The 15,849-nt window shown below is 41.1% G+C and overlaps 1 protein-coding gene across 2 annotated transcripts in view; it reads right to left on the bottom strand.

The window, feature by feature from the left end:
* VPS41 (VPS41 subunit of HOPS complex) overlaps positions 1 to 15,318 on the bottom strand; it is a 122,543-nt gene extending 107,225 nt beyond the window's left edge. The window contains exons 1-2 of one of the 2 annotated variants that reach the window (XM_069007822.1): positions 15,256 to 15,318; positions 10,827 to 10,865 (exon numbers count right to left, since the gene is read on the bottom strand). In XM_069007822.1, coding sequence (XP_068863923.1) covers positions 10,827 to 10,865; positions 15,256 to 15,276 — 60 coding nt within the window. In that variant the 5' untranslated portion in view covers positions 15,277 to 15,318. Of the gene's footprint in view, positions 1 to 10,826; positions 10,866 to 15,246 lie in introns of both variants that reach the window. The other variant, XM_069007821.1, reaches the window with a different exon arrangement.
* Between the last annotated feature and the right edge of the window lie 531 nt (positions 15,319 to 15,849).

The following is a 15,849-nucleotide window of genomic DNA, read 5'->3' as shown; positions in this document are numbered from 1 at the left end:
AAAAGGAATTTTATTTACTAACTCAGGGTTGACATATGCAAATGAACACACTTCCCATTTGCAATACTTGGGAATATGGCAAATAAATAAAAAAATCTAGCAAAAAAACCTACTGCAAGTGAAAATATCACATGGGAGCAACACAAGACTTAACACGTGCAGGAGGGTTAATAATCTTAAAGTAGAAAATATTAAGCAGCAAACTGTAACAAATTGCTAACATCTGTTGATGAATTTAAGGAAGTAACATCATCATGTCACAACACAGTTGGGAGATCCCTTTGACTTCCACCCCAGATCACATCAAAGGCCCTGTACTATTTGGTAAAAACAATGAATAGTTTTCTTGTTTGTTTTTTGAGAACATGAAAATGAAGAAAAGCTCTCAATCTTTACCTACTAAATGGCTTACCCTGCTCACAACTTTTAAGTACAATAACAACTGGGTTATACCGGTGATGAGATAAATTTGCCTTCTCCCCTTCTTCCTTGTTATATTACCATTTCACAGTCACAAAATAGTCAGTCTTTATAAATCCTACTATTGCTTTATGACTGCAGGCATCAGAGTATCACTTGTACTTTAAGGACAAGGGGTATAAGTTTTGAACCCTACAAATTAAATTGGTGTATTATCTATTTGATATAAGAAGGAACCCAGGAATATTTCTGAACATTTGTCTGCTTCCTTCTACCCTAAAAGCAAATATGTTCTTCACAGAAATTTCAAGTAATTGGACCCACTATTAATTGCATTAAGTGTGCATAGCAGCAGAGTCTTTTTCTTCCTCAGCACCACTAGGAAAAATTTATTTAAAGATGATGACTGTTGGGGTTTAGGAATTCTCCTTTTAGTTTCTTTCTCTTAAGGAATTTTCCTCCATATGTGTTGCTAGGAGACAATAACAACCAGATACTTAAGAGAGACAAGGAGCCACATCTCAGGGGAGGTCCAGCAGGCTTCTCTTGCTTTTTACCTGGAGGTTTCTCGTGGAGGGCAGAGATACCATAAGAATTGGACTGGGGTAAGGGGCTGGGTGCAGCTCTGAGCTCTCTCTCGCTCTCTCGGCATTCAGATGGGAAGGAGGCTGCAGTTGCTGTGGCAAGAATTCACCACCACTGCAGGGTTCTGTCTTCTGCTGCCTTCTATGGTGAGAGGAGTTCTGCTCATGGGAGCAGTCACTGCACCAGAACCTTGTTAACACCCTACCTCACTTAAAGAGGGACTCTGTTGGAGTGTCCCAGGGGAAAACCCTGGGATCCCCAGCCCACTCACCCTCCCAGGGAGCGTCTCTCTGCTCTGCTGGGAGCTGGGCTGTCGCTGCCCCTCTCCTGCCATTTTTTTTACCACTGCTCTGAGTTTTTGCTACACTGTAACTCACAGCCCCTGGCCTGCGTGGAAGATCTGCAGTTTCAGCTACAGCTGCCGAGTGTCCGATACATCTCATATACCACTCTGGGAGTTTGCTCATCCCTGCTACAGCTTCTTTTGCAATCCAGAGAGGGCACCAGGATCGGGTGCCCCTGGGGGTTCGTAAAGGAAGCCCTGTTTCCATCCCTTCTGCCGAGCCCGTCCCCCGTTGTCCACGTGGAGAGAGATGGCCAGACCCGTGCCCTGCGCCCCCTGCAGCCGCGGGGGAATCATTGCACCTGCCCTGCCCGGCCGGGAGCCACCAGCACCCCTGCCGGCTGTGGCCGTGCCTACAGCAAAGGGGAAAGGGCTTAAAGAGCGGGAAGAGACTGTTTATTGGGGTTTCTGTTCTTGTTTGATGTTGTTACCATTGTTGTTGTTTGTTTGCCTTGTGTTGGGGTTTTAGTCTTGTCCTAGTTTTTTTTTCTGTTAGAGGAATTTTCTCCCATATGCATGTTGCTAGGGGACAAATGACTATACTTAAGAAAGACAAAAGCAGCAGAGCAGCCCGTTTTGGGGGTGGGGTGGGCCTGGCTACTCTTTGTTTCACCTGGGCGTGTTGGGAGTTCCCTCTCAGCGTCTGGAGAGAGAAGCCGCGGAGAGAAGAGCTGCTGGTTCCCGTTTTCGGCGTCTTTCCTTTCTGCTGGAAACAACACCGGGATCCCAAGGCTGCTTTCCCTGCCCTGCTGGAGGCTGGGGCTGGGGCCGCCCTGCACTGCTGCTGTTTCGAGCCTTCGCTACGCTGTAGCCGTGCTCACCCTGCCTGCCTGGAGCCCCGGGGGGTTCCCCTTTTGGATACATCTCGTCTGCCACCCAGGATTTGTGTTTGTGCCTGCTGCTCCAGCCTGCCATCCCAGCCTGCTGTTCCGGGAGTCCAGGACCGGCTGCCCAGCGGTTTGTGAAGTTTTTTTGTTCCATCCTTCCCCGGGATCCCAGGGCACCAGAGCAGCCGCGTGCTCCCCGAGCTCGCTCCGGAGCGCCCCCTGCAGCCGCGGGGGAACCATCGCACCTGCCCTGCTCACCGGGAGCCGCCAGCGCCCCTGCTGGCTGCGAGCGGAACTGCACCCGAGGGGAAATAGCCTGACAGCTGAGAAGGCTGGGACTGGGTTTGTGTTTGCTGTTACTGTCATAGTTGTTGTTGTTTTGTTTGACTGGTTATCTATCTATCTATCTATCTAATAAAGAACTGTTATTCCTATTTCCCACATCTTTGCCTAAAGACCCTTGATTTCAAAATCATAATAACTCAGAGGGAAAGGGGTTATATCTGCCACTTCAAGGGGGGCTTCTGCCTTCCTTAGCAGATACCTGTCTTTCAAACCAAGACACCTTGTTATGCATACACATACTAGTAAAGAACTGTTATTCTTTTTCTCATATCTTTGCCTAAAAACCCCTTACTTTCAAAATTACCCCAAAAAAACCCCAAAATTTCAAAATTCAGAGCAGAGGGGATGGTATTTTCCATTCCACGGGAGGCTCCTGCCATTCAAACACCTGTCTTTCAAACTGAGACAATGACCAAATCTGGTCAGAATGGGGGTAGGAGGAAGGTTGGTCTTTAGAAAGTTTTAGAAGTCAGAATTGTCAAAAAGATGCAAATTACTGAGGTGGGCAGTGAGGACATAATGCTATCATTGTAAAGGAGGCAGCTATTTACTCAAAGTTCTTCTACTGTATCATCAAGCTTCTTTGGTGTTTGCCTCTGGTGCTGCCACTTTTGAAAGAAACTGTACACAAGACAATCCATTGCCTGCCATTCTGACATGGAAGTCAGAAAAAACACCTAGCCCAAGTCCTGCTTCTTCTCACACCAACTGGAACCTAGGTTATAGTTTAGAAATAATTTATATAATCATTATTTCTGAAAAAATACCTGGAAATTCAGAACAAAAATTTAAAATTTACATTTTCATTGTTGCAAAACCTCTAGAAGATTGTTTCTCTGTACAATCAAGAAACATATAAAGTATAATTTAGAAGCTAATTCGGTCCTTAAAAAGATAGCACCTCAAACTCATTTTCTAAAGCTCCTCAAGTAGATGTCCCCATAGTTGTTATTTAAAAATACTTCTGTGTTCCAAAGTGATGCAAACACACCTTCCCTGATGGCCATTTCTAGGTCTTACCCAGCCTTCCTTCAAAAGAAAAAAAATCCAGAAGCAGAAGAGAGCACTCCATCCCCCACTGTTCTGGATTATATACCCACTTGTGCTGAAGAATCAAGTGCCGCAGAGCAAACAAGAATTACTGTAGTAAGATGTGTAATTATTACAAAGTGCAGCTTCACCATTACCATTTCTCCATCCCTAGAATATGGTTTCCAGACTTCTGCTCTTACCTCAGTGATGATCCTGACTCAATTCCTCTCAATGCAATCAAATCTCTAACACTAACGGAATGCCAAGAAAAACTCAGACTAAGGCCTTTAACCAGGCTGCTTGATAATACCAAAACTGGAATACAATTTTACTGCAAGTTGTTGTTTTATGTACTGTGTCGAATTTAAATCCTGAGCACTTTACCAGACCCTTTGGAAGCTCACTGAGAGAGCATAAACTTCTTTTCCTCCATTACTTTCATATCAAAAAGTTGTTCCTACAGAAAAATTTTAACAAAGCAGAAAAAAAAACTGGTTTAAGAATGAGAATAGCAAAGAGCATTTCATCTTGAAGTCACTGGTTCAAAAGCAGGTAGAGCAATAGTGAATAAAAGCTAGAAACCCATTAAAGTTTCCAACTTGCACAAGAATTCATTTCAATTCTGCAGCTACTGATACACAGGAAAACAAAGAGCACGAAGACTGAAATTTCTAAACTATAACAGCATGCTTGTGACTTATGCTGCTAAAAATATTTTCCCGCAATTCTATGGTGAAAATACTGTAATGTTAGTTCACTGAAAAATGTGAATAACCTCTGATCTTGCTCCTTTACAACTGTTCATAAGGCAAATCACCAATGCTTTTCCAGTACCTAGCTGTAAAATTGGTAAATATGGATTAGGATGGTAAAATTTCACACAACAGAAATTTCTGTTCTCCCCATGCATTTTCCACGGGGATTTATTTAATACCCTGGGAAAATGCAGATACACACCAGAAGCACGGAATTAAGATTATATGGCTGCCTGTGAATATGTCTCAAAATGGGCTGCATTTACAGTATGAAATGACACACAGACGAAAGACAAACTACAGAGCATTTTATTTCTTCGCGAAACTGTTGTGGCATACAGAATATTAAACTATATTTGCACAACACCAATTGAAGATTTACTCCTACGGGTTTGAAGGAGCTGGGCACCAGCCAAGTTTCGAAGCGTAAGTAACACAGAGATGACATACTGCACATGAGCAATACTCATAAATGGCGTGTTTAAAAAATAGCAGTAAAAAGTCCATATAATACAATTTGGTTTCATTTCAATTTCCATCAATTTATTTTACTGGTAGTTTTGTGCATAACAAAGAACACCAGAAACTTCCAAATCCACTTCATTGTTCAAAACCATAGGATCTGTCCATCCACACCAAGTGCGCCATACAGAGGCAGCACAGGATAGGCTGTTTTATCTTCCACGTCCAAATCCAATTCCAGCACAGAAAAATCCAAACACAGTTCAAATCTCAATGAAGCTACACATTTCTACTTTTATTGTCCTTTTGCTGAGTAAGGAACTTGGGCAAACATTTGTTTCCCCTGTGAACACTACTCAAGCAACCCAGTTGCCACCTTGTGATCTACTGCATATGAAAAGCTGACAGGGCAGTTTTGGGAATAGCAGTTTTTGAAGCTCACCTACCCACCACTGGGGAAGAGCTGAATTTCACTGTTACTTCCTTTTTGCAGCCAAGAGTGTTATTCCATGCAGAAAAATACATTTAGTGTTTTGGAAAAGCCACATCTGCATACTCTGCTAACACAGTAGCTTTGCAATTGCATTTAATTCACGTAGGAAGCAGAGCAGCATTTTTACTTTCTCTGTATTCCACAACATACAGATAGAACAGGCACTTCTGGTTAATATTAATAGCTCATTAAATGAAGTATCTAATTTTCACTCAAAATCAGAACATCCTAAAAGAATATAGTAATAATCCATTTTTTCCTGCAAGTCAATCCTCTAATGATGTTTATTATAATGTTAGTTACTAGTCACTGCAAACTTGTTTTTCAAATTAATGTATGAAAAGATTCCATTTAAACTTCAATAAATAATTTACTATGCTCATCCTACTGACTCAAATTGATAAATTATTTGCATGATACATTTCTTCATCAATAAGGAGAACTTTGTACTTGGAATTTATGTAACTTTTCCTTCCATTCTCCCCAAAAAGCCAATTTAATTTAAAGCCCTGCAGAGGGAAGCAATCTCTCCTCAGACTGCCCATATATGTGAAACAGAATACACTTTTTGAGCATTTTTCTCCCATTTTACATTTTAAAAAATAACCTAATGTACAGCTATTCAATAATAAGGAAAAGAGGCATGATTAAAAGAAGTACTTTGGAAAAAGTCAGATAGGAGACAAAAAAAAGGCAACTAGGACTAAGGTACAGTAGCCAAATTTACTTTTCAACCATCCATTTTTCTTACAATGGTGATGCCGCTTCAAATGTTACTATCCATGGAAGAGCTTATCTCTTCCAGCCCTATGCTCCACACTCCATGTTAAGAGAACATTTTGATGGAAACACAGTATGACAAGGAGCCTTTTTCACCAGATGCTTTATTTACTTGAAATGATTCAATTGCTTTGACCTAATCCAGACCCAACCTACAAGACTAAAATTTGAAGTGCACTGAAAAGAGAAAGGAAATATCAAGGCTTTTTAGTTGCCTCTTTTTAAGGCTTACATTTTTCCTAATTGTGTTCCTGCTCTGATCAGTTTTCAAAACCTTAAAGAACAACAGCACTACTAATTTCAGTGGTGGAAGTGCATCAGAGAGGGATATTTCTAAACCACCAGAAATAGTTTGAGCACTGGATTAACCAGGAATTTCTACATCACCATTCTGTCTACAAACTCTCATAGAACTTATTAATATAGTGTTTAAATAACTAAACAAGAAACTAAATGAACAAACACGTCCCTTTCACAGGGTAACAGTGATCAAAACAGAAAAAAAAAGTTAAGAAGGGGACATATAAAAATAGAAGTGCTAGAATGAAAATATGTGCAATACTGATGACTAACACACTCATGTATCTAACAAAAAAGCAGGAATACAGATATCAATGCACCTTTTTAAAAAAAATACTATTCTAATACCTCTTTGCAGAACTTTAATATCTGCACCAACATGGCTTTCTTTTGTAGTTTAACAAGCAAACAATTGCAAACCAAAAAATTTCTGCTGTAGTGCAGCGTCAAAAAAAAAACAACAACAAACCATCAGTGACATGCCTTACATAATCAAGGATTATTTCTTGGGACATAGCATTCATTTATAATTCCAGGGACATTTGTTCTTGAAAGGGTGCTTCCTGTAAAAAAGTCACATGCTGGATCAGCACAATCTGCTCATAACCCCTGCAGTAAATTAGAAAGGAGGAGAAAAATTTAAGCCTTTTATTCCTTGCTAATTAGCTGGCAAAACATAACTACCTGTCTGACAGAAAACAGCTCAATTGAGAAAAGCAAGATTTTACAGAAACACATTGCAAGGAGGAAGAATAATTTGAAAATAAATTCATATTCAGGCTGTACATAATTTATGGAGATTTTTTTTCTCCTCCACAGTTTACAAACAGCCAAAAGTCAGATTACTTTGTTATCTACTTTTTAGATCTCATCAAATGTGACAGTCCAAACATTTAGCTTCAGGTGCTATAAAATAAAATTAAATAAGCCAATGAAACCACATTGTACTAGGACTTTTCAGCTAAACCAACCTGCTCAGATCCAGCCTCAAATCTGGCTGCATATTTGATGATTGGACAAGACTGGATTAAGTCATGCAAATAAACTCCAGAAAAACAATTAATAAACCCTAACAAAAACCCTTCAAAAAACACTAAAACCAAATGTCTAAAGCCAAAGATACAAAAAGAAAATACTTGTGCTTCAAGACTGCAGTAAAATTACTTCACAAAACAAGGTTTTCTCCAAAGAATTAGAGGAGTATTAGATACACAACTTCCTCATTATACCATGGCATAATATATAGCAGCCTGACTACAGGAAAAGAAAAAGCTTGTAATATCCCAAATTATATATAAGAACATGATACTAAAGTGTCAACTGTACTGTAGTTACCAGGAAAGGTCTATTACATTTCTACAAGTGCTACAAGGTCTACAAATTTTACAAGTAACTACAGCTATCTCTGTATTGAAAGAAAGGTCTGCTAAACATCTGAACAAATTCACCATCTGTGCTAGTTGATACCTTTGCGTTTTACACATTCTGACTTCAACAGCTGAGAAGTATTTTACACTGGGGCAGCTTTAGGAACTCAATTTCCTGTGTAGCCATCACTGGAACCAAACTTACACTTATGAGCTTTTAGATGACGTACATTCAAGACAGTCAATTTTTGCAGACTCCCACATTTGAGGCCTACTATTAAGCACTACCACCAAGTCTGTGCAAATAAGCATCCTGGCAATTGTTAAAGAGTCAGTCATTCAAAACAAACCAAGCAGGTAGCAAAATAGCATCAGAATCTTATTTGCTAGAAAATGCTAAAGGAATGATAGTTAAGAGAGTTGCTGCATGAGACAGAATTAATGTATATTTGATTCTTTGCTAAGATAATAGCACAGAAGTGTAAAAACATCGGGGAAAAAAAAAAAAAAATCTGTATTTTGTTTAGACATCCAGTTCAGACAGGAGCATAGTTTACTCAAAATCAGAAATTTTATTATTGCATTCCTCCATAATACAAAACATATCTGTGATGTAAGTTGGATATGTATCATGCGCCCTCTGGAACCATTAGTAACAATATCTTGTGGTGACCCATGGCTCTTGCTGTGCTCACCCTCTCCGCCTACCTCTCTCCCCATTGGTTAAGTTGTATGTATCCCCGCCTATGTAACACCCCTTGTCTGTTCTGTTATTGGATGTTTTATGATTGCTCCGCCCTGAGCAGTGGGGTAGAAAAGCCCCTGTCAGAGACTTTTCTTTGCTCTTCTGGACCCTTCTCTCCCGGGCTCCAATAAACCCGTTCCTGTCCCCCTGAGAAGAGTCCCTCATTGCTTCGCCTCTCCTTGCGCCTTTTTCATCGGTGGCTAAAGCGAGCCTTGCTTGGACCTCGCTTAACCTCCCACTCTCGCTTGGCACCCGTCCTCTGCTGCTGTGGCAGGCAAGGCTATTGCCTGGTTCTCGGCCCACGAGCTAGCCACCTGGCCAGCATCACGGCAACAATATTCAATTTTATATGAAGAATATAAATTTAATTAATTGCAAGAGTAATTGTATGTGTAAAAAATTTTAGTACTATGGTAAGATGTCTATGAAGACCATGCCATAAATACAATATTTTTTAATGGCTAAAACTAAACGCAGGCTGAAAGAATTAAGAGTCTGATTCTAGAACCACCACCATAAAATCCATCCCTGATTATTCAAACTATAGGCCACCCAAAAGAAATAATTACAATTTTATGATCACAAGAGCTAGGAGCGAAGCCATCAGTTTGATCGTAGTTCTGACCATACTTCAAATAATATAAGCAAGCACTCAGAACATTTACACTTTGTGCTTTTGCCATTTTGGTTTTATCTGAACAATCATTAGAAACAGTCTAATCAGTTTCATTCTATTAACTATTTACTGATCAAGATACTACAGACTAGACTTAATACTCAAAGACGACTAATGTGAATCATTTTCACAGACATTAGAATGACACTTCTTTAGACCAAACGTCTGCATTCTTAATACATAAATTTCCTTTTCACTTCTCTCTGCATGTGAAATTAACATGAAAAACAGACATCAACTTTAACGTAAGTCTAGTTGAAATTTTAGGACTTTCAATTCTGTGAAAGATACATGATGCCTATTTTTCCTTAAGGTAAAAAACAGTAAACCCCCACCAACCTGGCAACCCATTTATGATTAATTCTGCTGTAAATACTGATTTAGTACCAGCTGAAATCTTGAAAGGCCATTAAAAGTGCCAGTTTTTCATTGCAATAGGCTTGAAGAAAAAAAAAATCACCTCAGTAGGTAAGTATCTGTGTTCACTATCCTGTGAATGTCAAGCCTTGAGAGGATTACTATTCTACTAAGTACTGAGTCGTTGCCCAGTGATTGTTTATCTGCACTTCACATCACAAAGCACTATTCAAAATGAAAGCATTTCACACTGGGCAAAAAAAGTCTGGTCCCAGTAGCTGTTCCACAGAGCAATGTTAAAGGGCCAAAAAAAACCCTGCTTCTCACCAGTATTGTCGTTCAGTGCCACTGAAGACAACCATTCAATGGAAGAAAGAAAACAATTATCTCACAAGAAGCAAAGCCACCTTCCACTGCAAAAAGATTTTTTCAGAATCCACCACTACAGTCTCTGCAGTATCTACTGTCACAGAAATTGGGATTTCTGTCTGCTTAGTGCTTAAACCCAGATCTCAAGCATGGAGATTTGTCCCTAGGTAAAAAACAGAAAATCTTCCTAATAGCAAGTCTATTAAAGTTTTATAAGTCTAGGAGCTATTCTGACTTAGATACATAATGGGTGAAAACACTCAAGGTAATAACCTTCTCTGTGTCCTCTGTTCTTGCTAGTGGGCCACAACTGAAGTTGCTCAGACACCTCTATTTCTTCCTTCCTGTAGCTATCCTAGACCACCCTGATGTCAATTATGTCTTTCAGATCTTTTATGGTTCCTTCAGTGATGACAGGTTTGGAGTTAGTACATTACTGTTCAGGGACAAACTCTTGAATTCTCTCCTAGCTCCCTTCCTCTCTTCACCCCCAGCCCCCGTTTCCCATCACCTACAGCAGTGTAGGCAGACCTCTCCAGAACATGAGACGATTAGTGACAAAACATCATCTCAAGAACAGAGAGTCTATGGGACGTGATTAAGTCTAGACTGTGAAACTATTAAAATACCAAAGTAATTACTTGAATGTAGTATTACTGCTTATATAATTAGACTCACATTTTCATTTTATTGAAACAGAAGCACATACACTTGAATTTGTCTCTCAAAATAATTCATTTTACTATAATGGGGTGATTGTGGGGCTTTTTTAAATATAAAGAAGCTTCTAATAGCAATTCACAGCTTCTTTTTAACAATTTAAATGCAGATTAACAATCCTTGCTACATAATACTGGCCAAACTTCTAAAAACAACCAGTGAAGTAGTATTTTTCACTCCATATTGACAAAAAACTAGCACTGACCGCACTGACACAGATTCGAGTGTGAAACATTTTAAGAAGGGTTACCTCAGACTCATCTGTTGATTCCTCATTAGACCTGGTTTCCTGAAAAGGACACAAAAAACAAAGAAGTAAATAACTAAGTACATACACAACTGAGCAGTATTTCCCTTTAAAAAGCACTTTTAAACCCTTATTAAGAAATGAAAGACAAAGCAGAAGTAACACAGACTCAGGACAATCTTCGTGATTCATACCCGATTTGTGCTTGAGTGCCACACTGATACTCAGGAGCAGCAGGGACACTGTTGTCAGTTACCCTAAAAGAGAGTGACTGGATCATCTGAGAATCTGTCCCTGTGGTAGCTTCCCCTCTTCCAGAAGCAGTAGCAAATTTTCCAAAGAAACTGCCCATATCTTGACTTCCATAGCAGAATAGCATTCTCCAGTTATCCACAAACCAGCTTTACTATTCAACTATTTAGCTGTTAATAGGCTTATTTTAAACTTACATAATTTCAAACCATTTTCCATAGAAATCCAGCATTCAATGACTTTCTCCTCCTCATCCCATGTTAACACAAGATGTGGCTTTCTCCCGCCTTTCAAACAACTGTACCTTTAAAACATCTCTCTCTGGCAAGATAATGATTCTTTCTACCCTACAAAAAAAATTTTGTAAGTCAACTCCTGCTCATCTCTTGTCTGTCCACTGAGAAAATCTGCTGATGCAATGCCTCCTCAAATAAGTCAGCAAAACAAAGATTTACTTAACGTATTTATCTTTATCAATAGCAATAAAGGATTACAACTAATACACTGGCAGTGAATGTAAGCATTTTAACAATAAAATATGATATAAACAAAGAACAAGCAAGAGAGAAGCCAGAATTTCAAATCTTATGGAATCTTTGAAGAGTAAGATAAATAGGTACAGAATTCCACCAGAGAAGACAAAAAAAAAAATTACACCCTTACCAACAGCTTAGAGAAAAACGGAAAAGGAAGAAAATTTAATGCACTGACAACCAGTGTAATTTTTTCTCACATTTATTTATTTTCCATGCTTTTATAAAATGCACTTATTGTGACCTGTTCACCAAAAGCAAAGGCTTCCTCTTCATTAGTGGAGGCTCACATTGATGCCGATAATGACCATCACAGCAGATGGGAGAGAAGCAAAGCAGCACTTCTACCTGCTACTGGAAGCTTAGTGCAGGGTGTTACCACAATTACTGTCATGTGTTTCTTCCATTTTACTCACTACAGATAGGCCCATCTCTAAAACACACATCCCATAGAAGGGTTATCATTGTAGTCTGTACTTGTGACACCAGTTGGGAAACTGCAAGTAGAAATTACATGGGAATCAAGGGAAGATGGAGTAAAATCCTGGCATCCTTTGAAGTTTATGTTTGACTTTGCAAGCACAACTGTTTGTCTGTCAGTCTCCCAGTCTCTAATCACAAGCTGCTGTAACTTTTCAGGAAATTACAGTTTGTTACATAGAATCTTTGTGCATCTTAAACTCTACTTAACAACAACCAAGTGAGAACAGAACTAAAACATTGTGGTGTAATACTGCCAGTTGATTGGATGAGCTAGAACAACACACAAAGTCCAATGCAAAGTATCATCAAATTCCTAATAAAAACCTTATTTTCTCTCCTGAATACCAAAAGCTACCTACTCAATTCCTTACTAAATCAAAATTAATAGCACTACCGTTATGATATTTTGATATAATTCACATCGTTTGAAAAAAAAAAAAAGCTCTCCCAAACAAAGGAATTACAGCAAGTGACATTTCCGCTGGTATACATGAGACTTTCTAGTGCAGCTACATCACCTACATCTGCCCCTCATGGTCCAATATCTTTGGCTGTCTAGAACAGAAAGTTACTTTCAGGATGAGCTCACTATCTAACACTATGCAGACAGACTGTCTTGGGGTGACCTTCTGATGTGTATCCCATATCGCTGCCTATGTCCCGAAATTAATTTTTGTCCCTTTTGATGCCTCTAAACTGAGCCTGAGAGGGGGAAGGAAAAAAACTGAGCAAAACTTTCTCAAAGCAGTTTGCAGCTTTTTCAAGGTCACATAAAGATAGCAGATTTTTTTTTTCCCCAGCTGCAGCAGGGGAGCAAGGAAGCACCCGGCTTGCTGTTTTCCAGTCAGCTTTTGGCCAGTTTTTCCAGTTTCTTGTTCTCCAGAGAGAGACTGAGAGTTGAACTTTTCCTTCTCTGGAATTTCGGATTTTCTCCCTTTTCTACTGGACTGCTTGACTGCTTTAACATCAGAGCACATCAGGAGGACTTTCCACCGGGCACAGAGGGCCTGGCCCCGGCCCAAGCCCCAGCCCCGAGGAGACCAAAGGGAGGACTCTAACGCTTTCCCAGGTTTTTCCTCTACAGCGAAAGATTTTACCATTTAACATTATTTTCCTTTCCCGTGTGTTTGTTAAATAAATGTTTTATCTTCTTCACTTTCCTTCGAGGAAAATTTTTTTTTTCCCGAACCTGGTGGGGGAGGGGCGGTTGTGCCTTCTCTCAGAGGATATATTTCTAAATTTGGCCAAACCGGAACACATACCGACACACGTGCAGGGTGGAGTTAACAGCTCACTTACTGAGACAGCAGCCGGTCCTCACACCCACCTGAGCCACTTAACTGAGCTCCAAGTTATGTGCAAAGGCATCCCTACTGACATACAAAATTAAGGCATGCCAGAAGTTGATTCCAATAATCAGGTCATGTGTACTAAGAAAATATCAATTATTTTTATTTACGACAACTACCCTGGCATCCCTACTGTATTCACAAGGCACCGCAACCCCAGATACTAAATTTCACAAATGGCATACAACACAAACGCTTCATGGCCTTTATGTTTTACTGCAGAAAATAACATGCAAAAATTCAGAGGGAGCCTTGGCTTAGGAAACCAATGCAGAAACTGTATTTGTTCCCTGACAAGAACTTAGCCGAAGGTGCTCAAAATTGATAGTTACCTAATAACTCACTTTGCCAGCAGCTTACTATGAAAAGCTTTTTGCTTGAGTTTTCCCACTTGCTTAGGCAAACTGGAACAGTAAACTGTAGTTATGATTGCCCTGGGTTTTGTTAGGTTCCTTTCCCCTCCCTCCAAATGCATGAACTGAGAGGATTATCCTCCACTTCTACTTTTTAGGAGCCTTGTAACTGTGGAAAGGAAATCCCTAAAGAGGGATTTGTAGACAAGTAGAATCCAAAATCGTGTAGGAATAGCAGTCACTGCTGGGTCTCAGACTCTAGGGGAAAATCAGCAGTATACTTCAGCCAGCTGACAAATCCTGTTGCTTAAGTAGCCAAAGAATGCAGTAAGGGAACACAGATGAGGAAACCATAGAAATGTGAAGTAATCTCTCACCATTATAATCTTTCACTTAACAGATCCAACATAACTTCTCAAAAAATTCTTAAGCAGGCTTTCCAGTTTGGTGGGTATGGGGTTTTCCCTTCCTTTGCTTTTACAAACATCAAATGTAATATAGTACACGTTTAGGCCCATAACATAAACCTGACAGAAGGTGAAAACCACAAAACTCGAGTTTTAAAGAAACACATGCACAACACACAGATCTCTTTCAGTAGAGGTGTGCATGCTGCCCACAGGAAATAGACTGAAATGAGTAAGGTAACTCTCCTATCATAGTCCAAAGAGAGCAAAACACAGGCTATCAGAGTTTTTTTTATCCTTCCAAAGGCTGCCACAGTTACAAACTCACCAATCCTGGGAAAAAAGCCTCCCCCAAGGAAGCCAAGCCCTCCCAACAAACCTCTGTCAGCAGGGAAGGTGGAAACCAGATGCCAATCTCTAACTTTTGCCAGTTACTTTGAAGTAATTCTAAGACTCTCCCACTTCTAGGCATGCAAGACAGAGAAAGATCGCATAGCTCAGCTGTCTGTCCAAATGCTGGCTCAGCAAAGAAACATTTAGAAAGTACCTGAAAGGGCCAGGAAGTGCATTTTTGCTTTATTTTTTTTTTCTTGGGAAGGAGCAACCTAGGGACGGGGAGCTTTAGAACACCCGATTTAGGGCACAACAGCAAGAAACTCCTCAAGTTTTGTCTCAGAAAAAAATCCCCTTGTTGAGATGAACTTGGTCATGTCTTCCTATGTCACTCCGTAGAGAACCTCCAGCTCTTTAATCCTGGCTCCACAAAGGTGCCATATGCACTTCTAAACCCACCCTCCCGGCCAGACCCAGGTTCCCCTGCCTCCATCTTCCCTCCTCCGCCCCGGCGCAGCGAGACTATCCCGAAGGCTGTCCCGAGGCTGTCGCCGCCGGCCCCGCACCCTGCAGGGCTGGCTGCCGGTCTCTGCCCCCTGGCATAGGCACTGTCCCTCCGCCCCTCCACTCCCATGCGCCCCCGGCCCGGCCCCACGCTTCGGCCGTCCCGCTCTAAGCCCCGCTCCTCGACGCTGAGGCCACAGTGCACTGACACTCTCTACCTTCTCCTCGGCTTCCGCCATGGCGCGGCCAGGCAGCTGTCATGTGAGAGGCAGGAAGCCGGCGAGGCGGAGGCACTCTGGGAAATGTAGTTTCGGAGGGAAAAGATTTCGGCCCCCCCCCCACCCCCCCTTTTTCTTCCCGCCCTCAGCCCAGCTGGAGGTATGGTGGCGATGCCGTACAAAACGGAAGGCAGACGCAAGTTGCCTCTCCGCCCTCCTTAGCTGCGAGATGCTTTTTTAAGCTGAAATCCATGATTCTTTCAGGGAGATCAGCATGATCTCCCAGCTCCATGGCACGCCCAGCTGTGATGAGGCTGAAGGTAGCCACTGCAGTGCTTGGTGAGCTACCCCTAATTAGCGAGGGTTCGGGTGTAGCTGAAGCCCAGAGCCACTGGCAGCCTGCCTGCTGCCACTTGTGCACAGCACTGCCAGTGCTCCCGGATCAGGCCCTTTTACTGTCATCCATCCGAGCAGCACCTGGTCGAGCACAGCTCCAGTTTCCATTAGATCCTACATGTAGCAGCTTCTGTCCTCTTAGTCCTTTTTTCTTAATCATCAATATTGAAATGGCCCACACTAGTGTCAGGAGAAGGA

The sequence above is a fragment of the Aphelocoma coerulescens genome, chromosome 2 (genome assembly GCF_041296385.1).
Source record: "Aphelocoma coerulescens isolate FSJ_1873_10779 chromosome 2, UR_Acoe_1.0, whole genome shotgun sequence".
Taxonomy (NCBI): domain Eukaryota; kingdom Metazoa; phylum Chordata; class Aves; order Passeriformes; family Corvidae; genus Aphelocoma; species Aphelocoma coerulescens.
The sequence above is the reverse complement of the archived record's forward strand: the minus strand, read 5'-3'. Positions and strand labels throughout refer to the sequence as shown.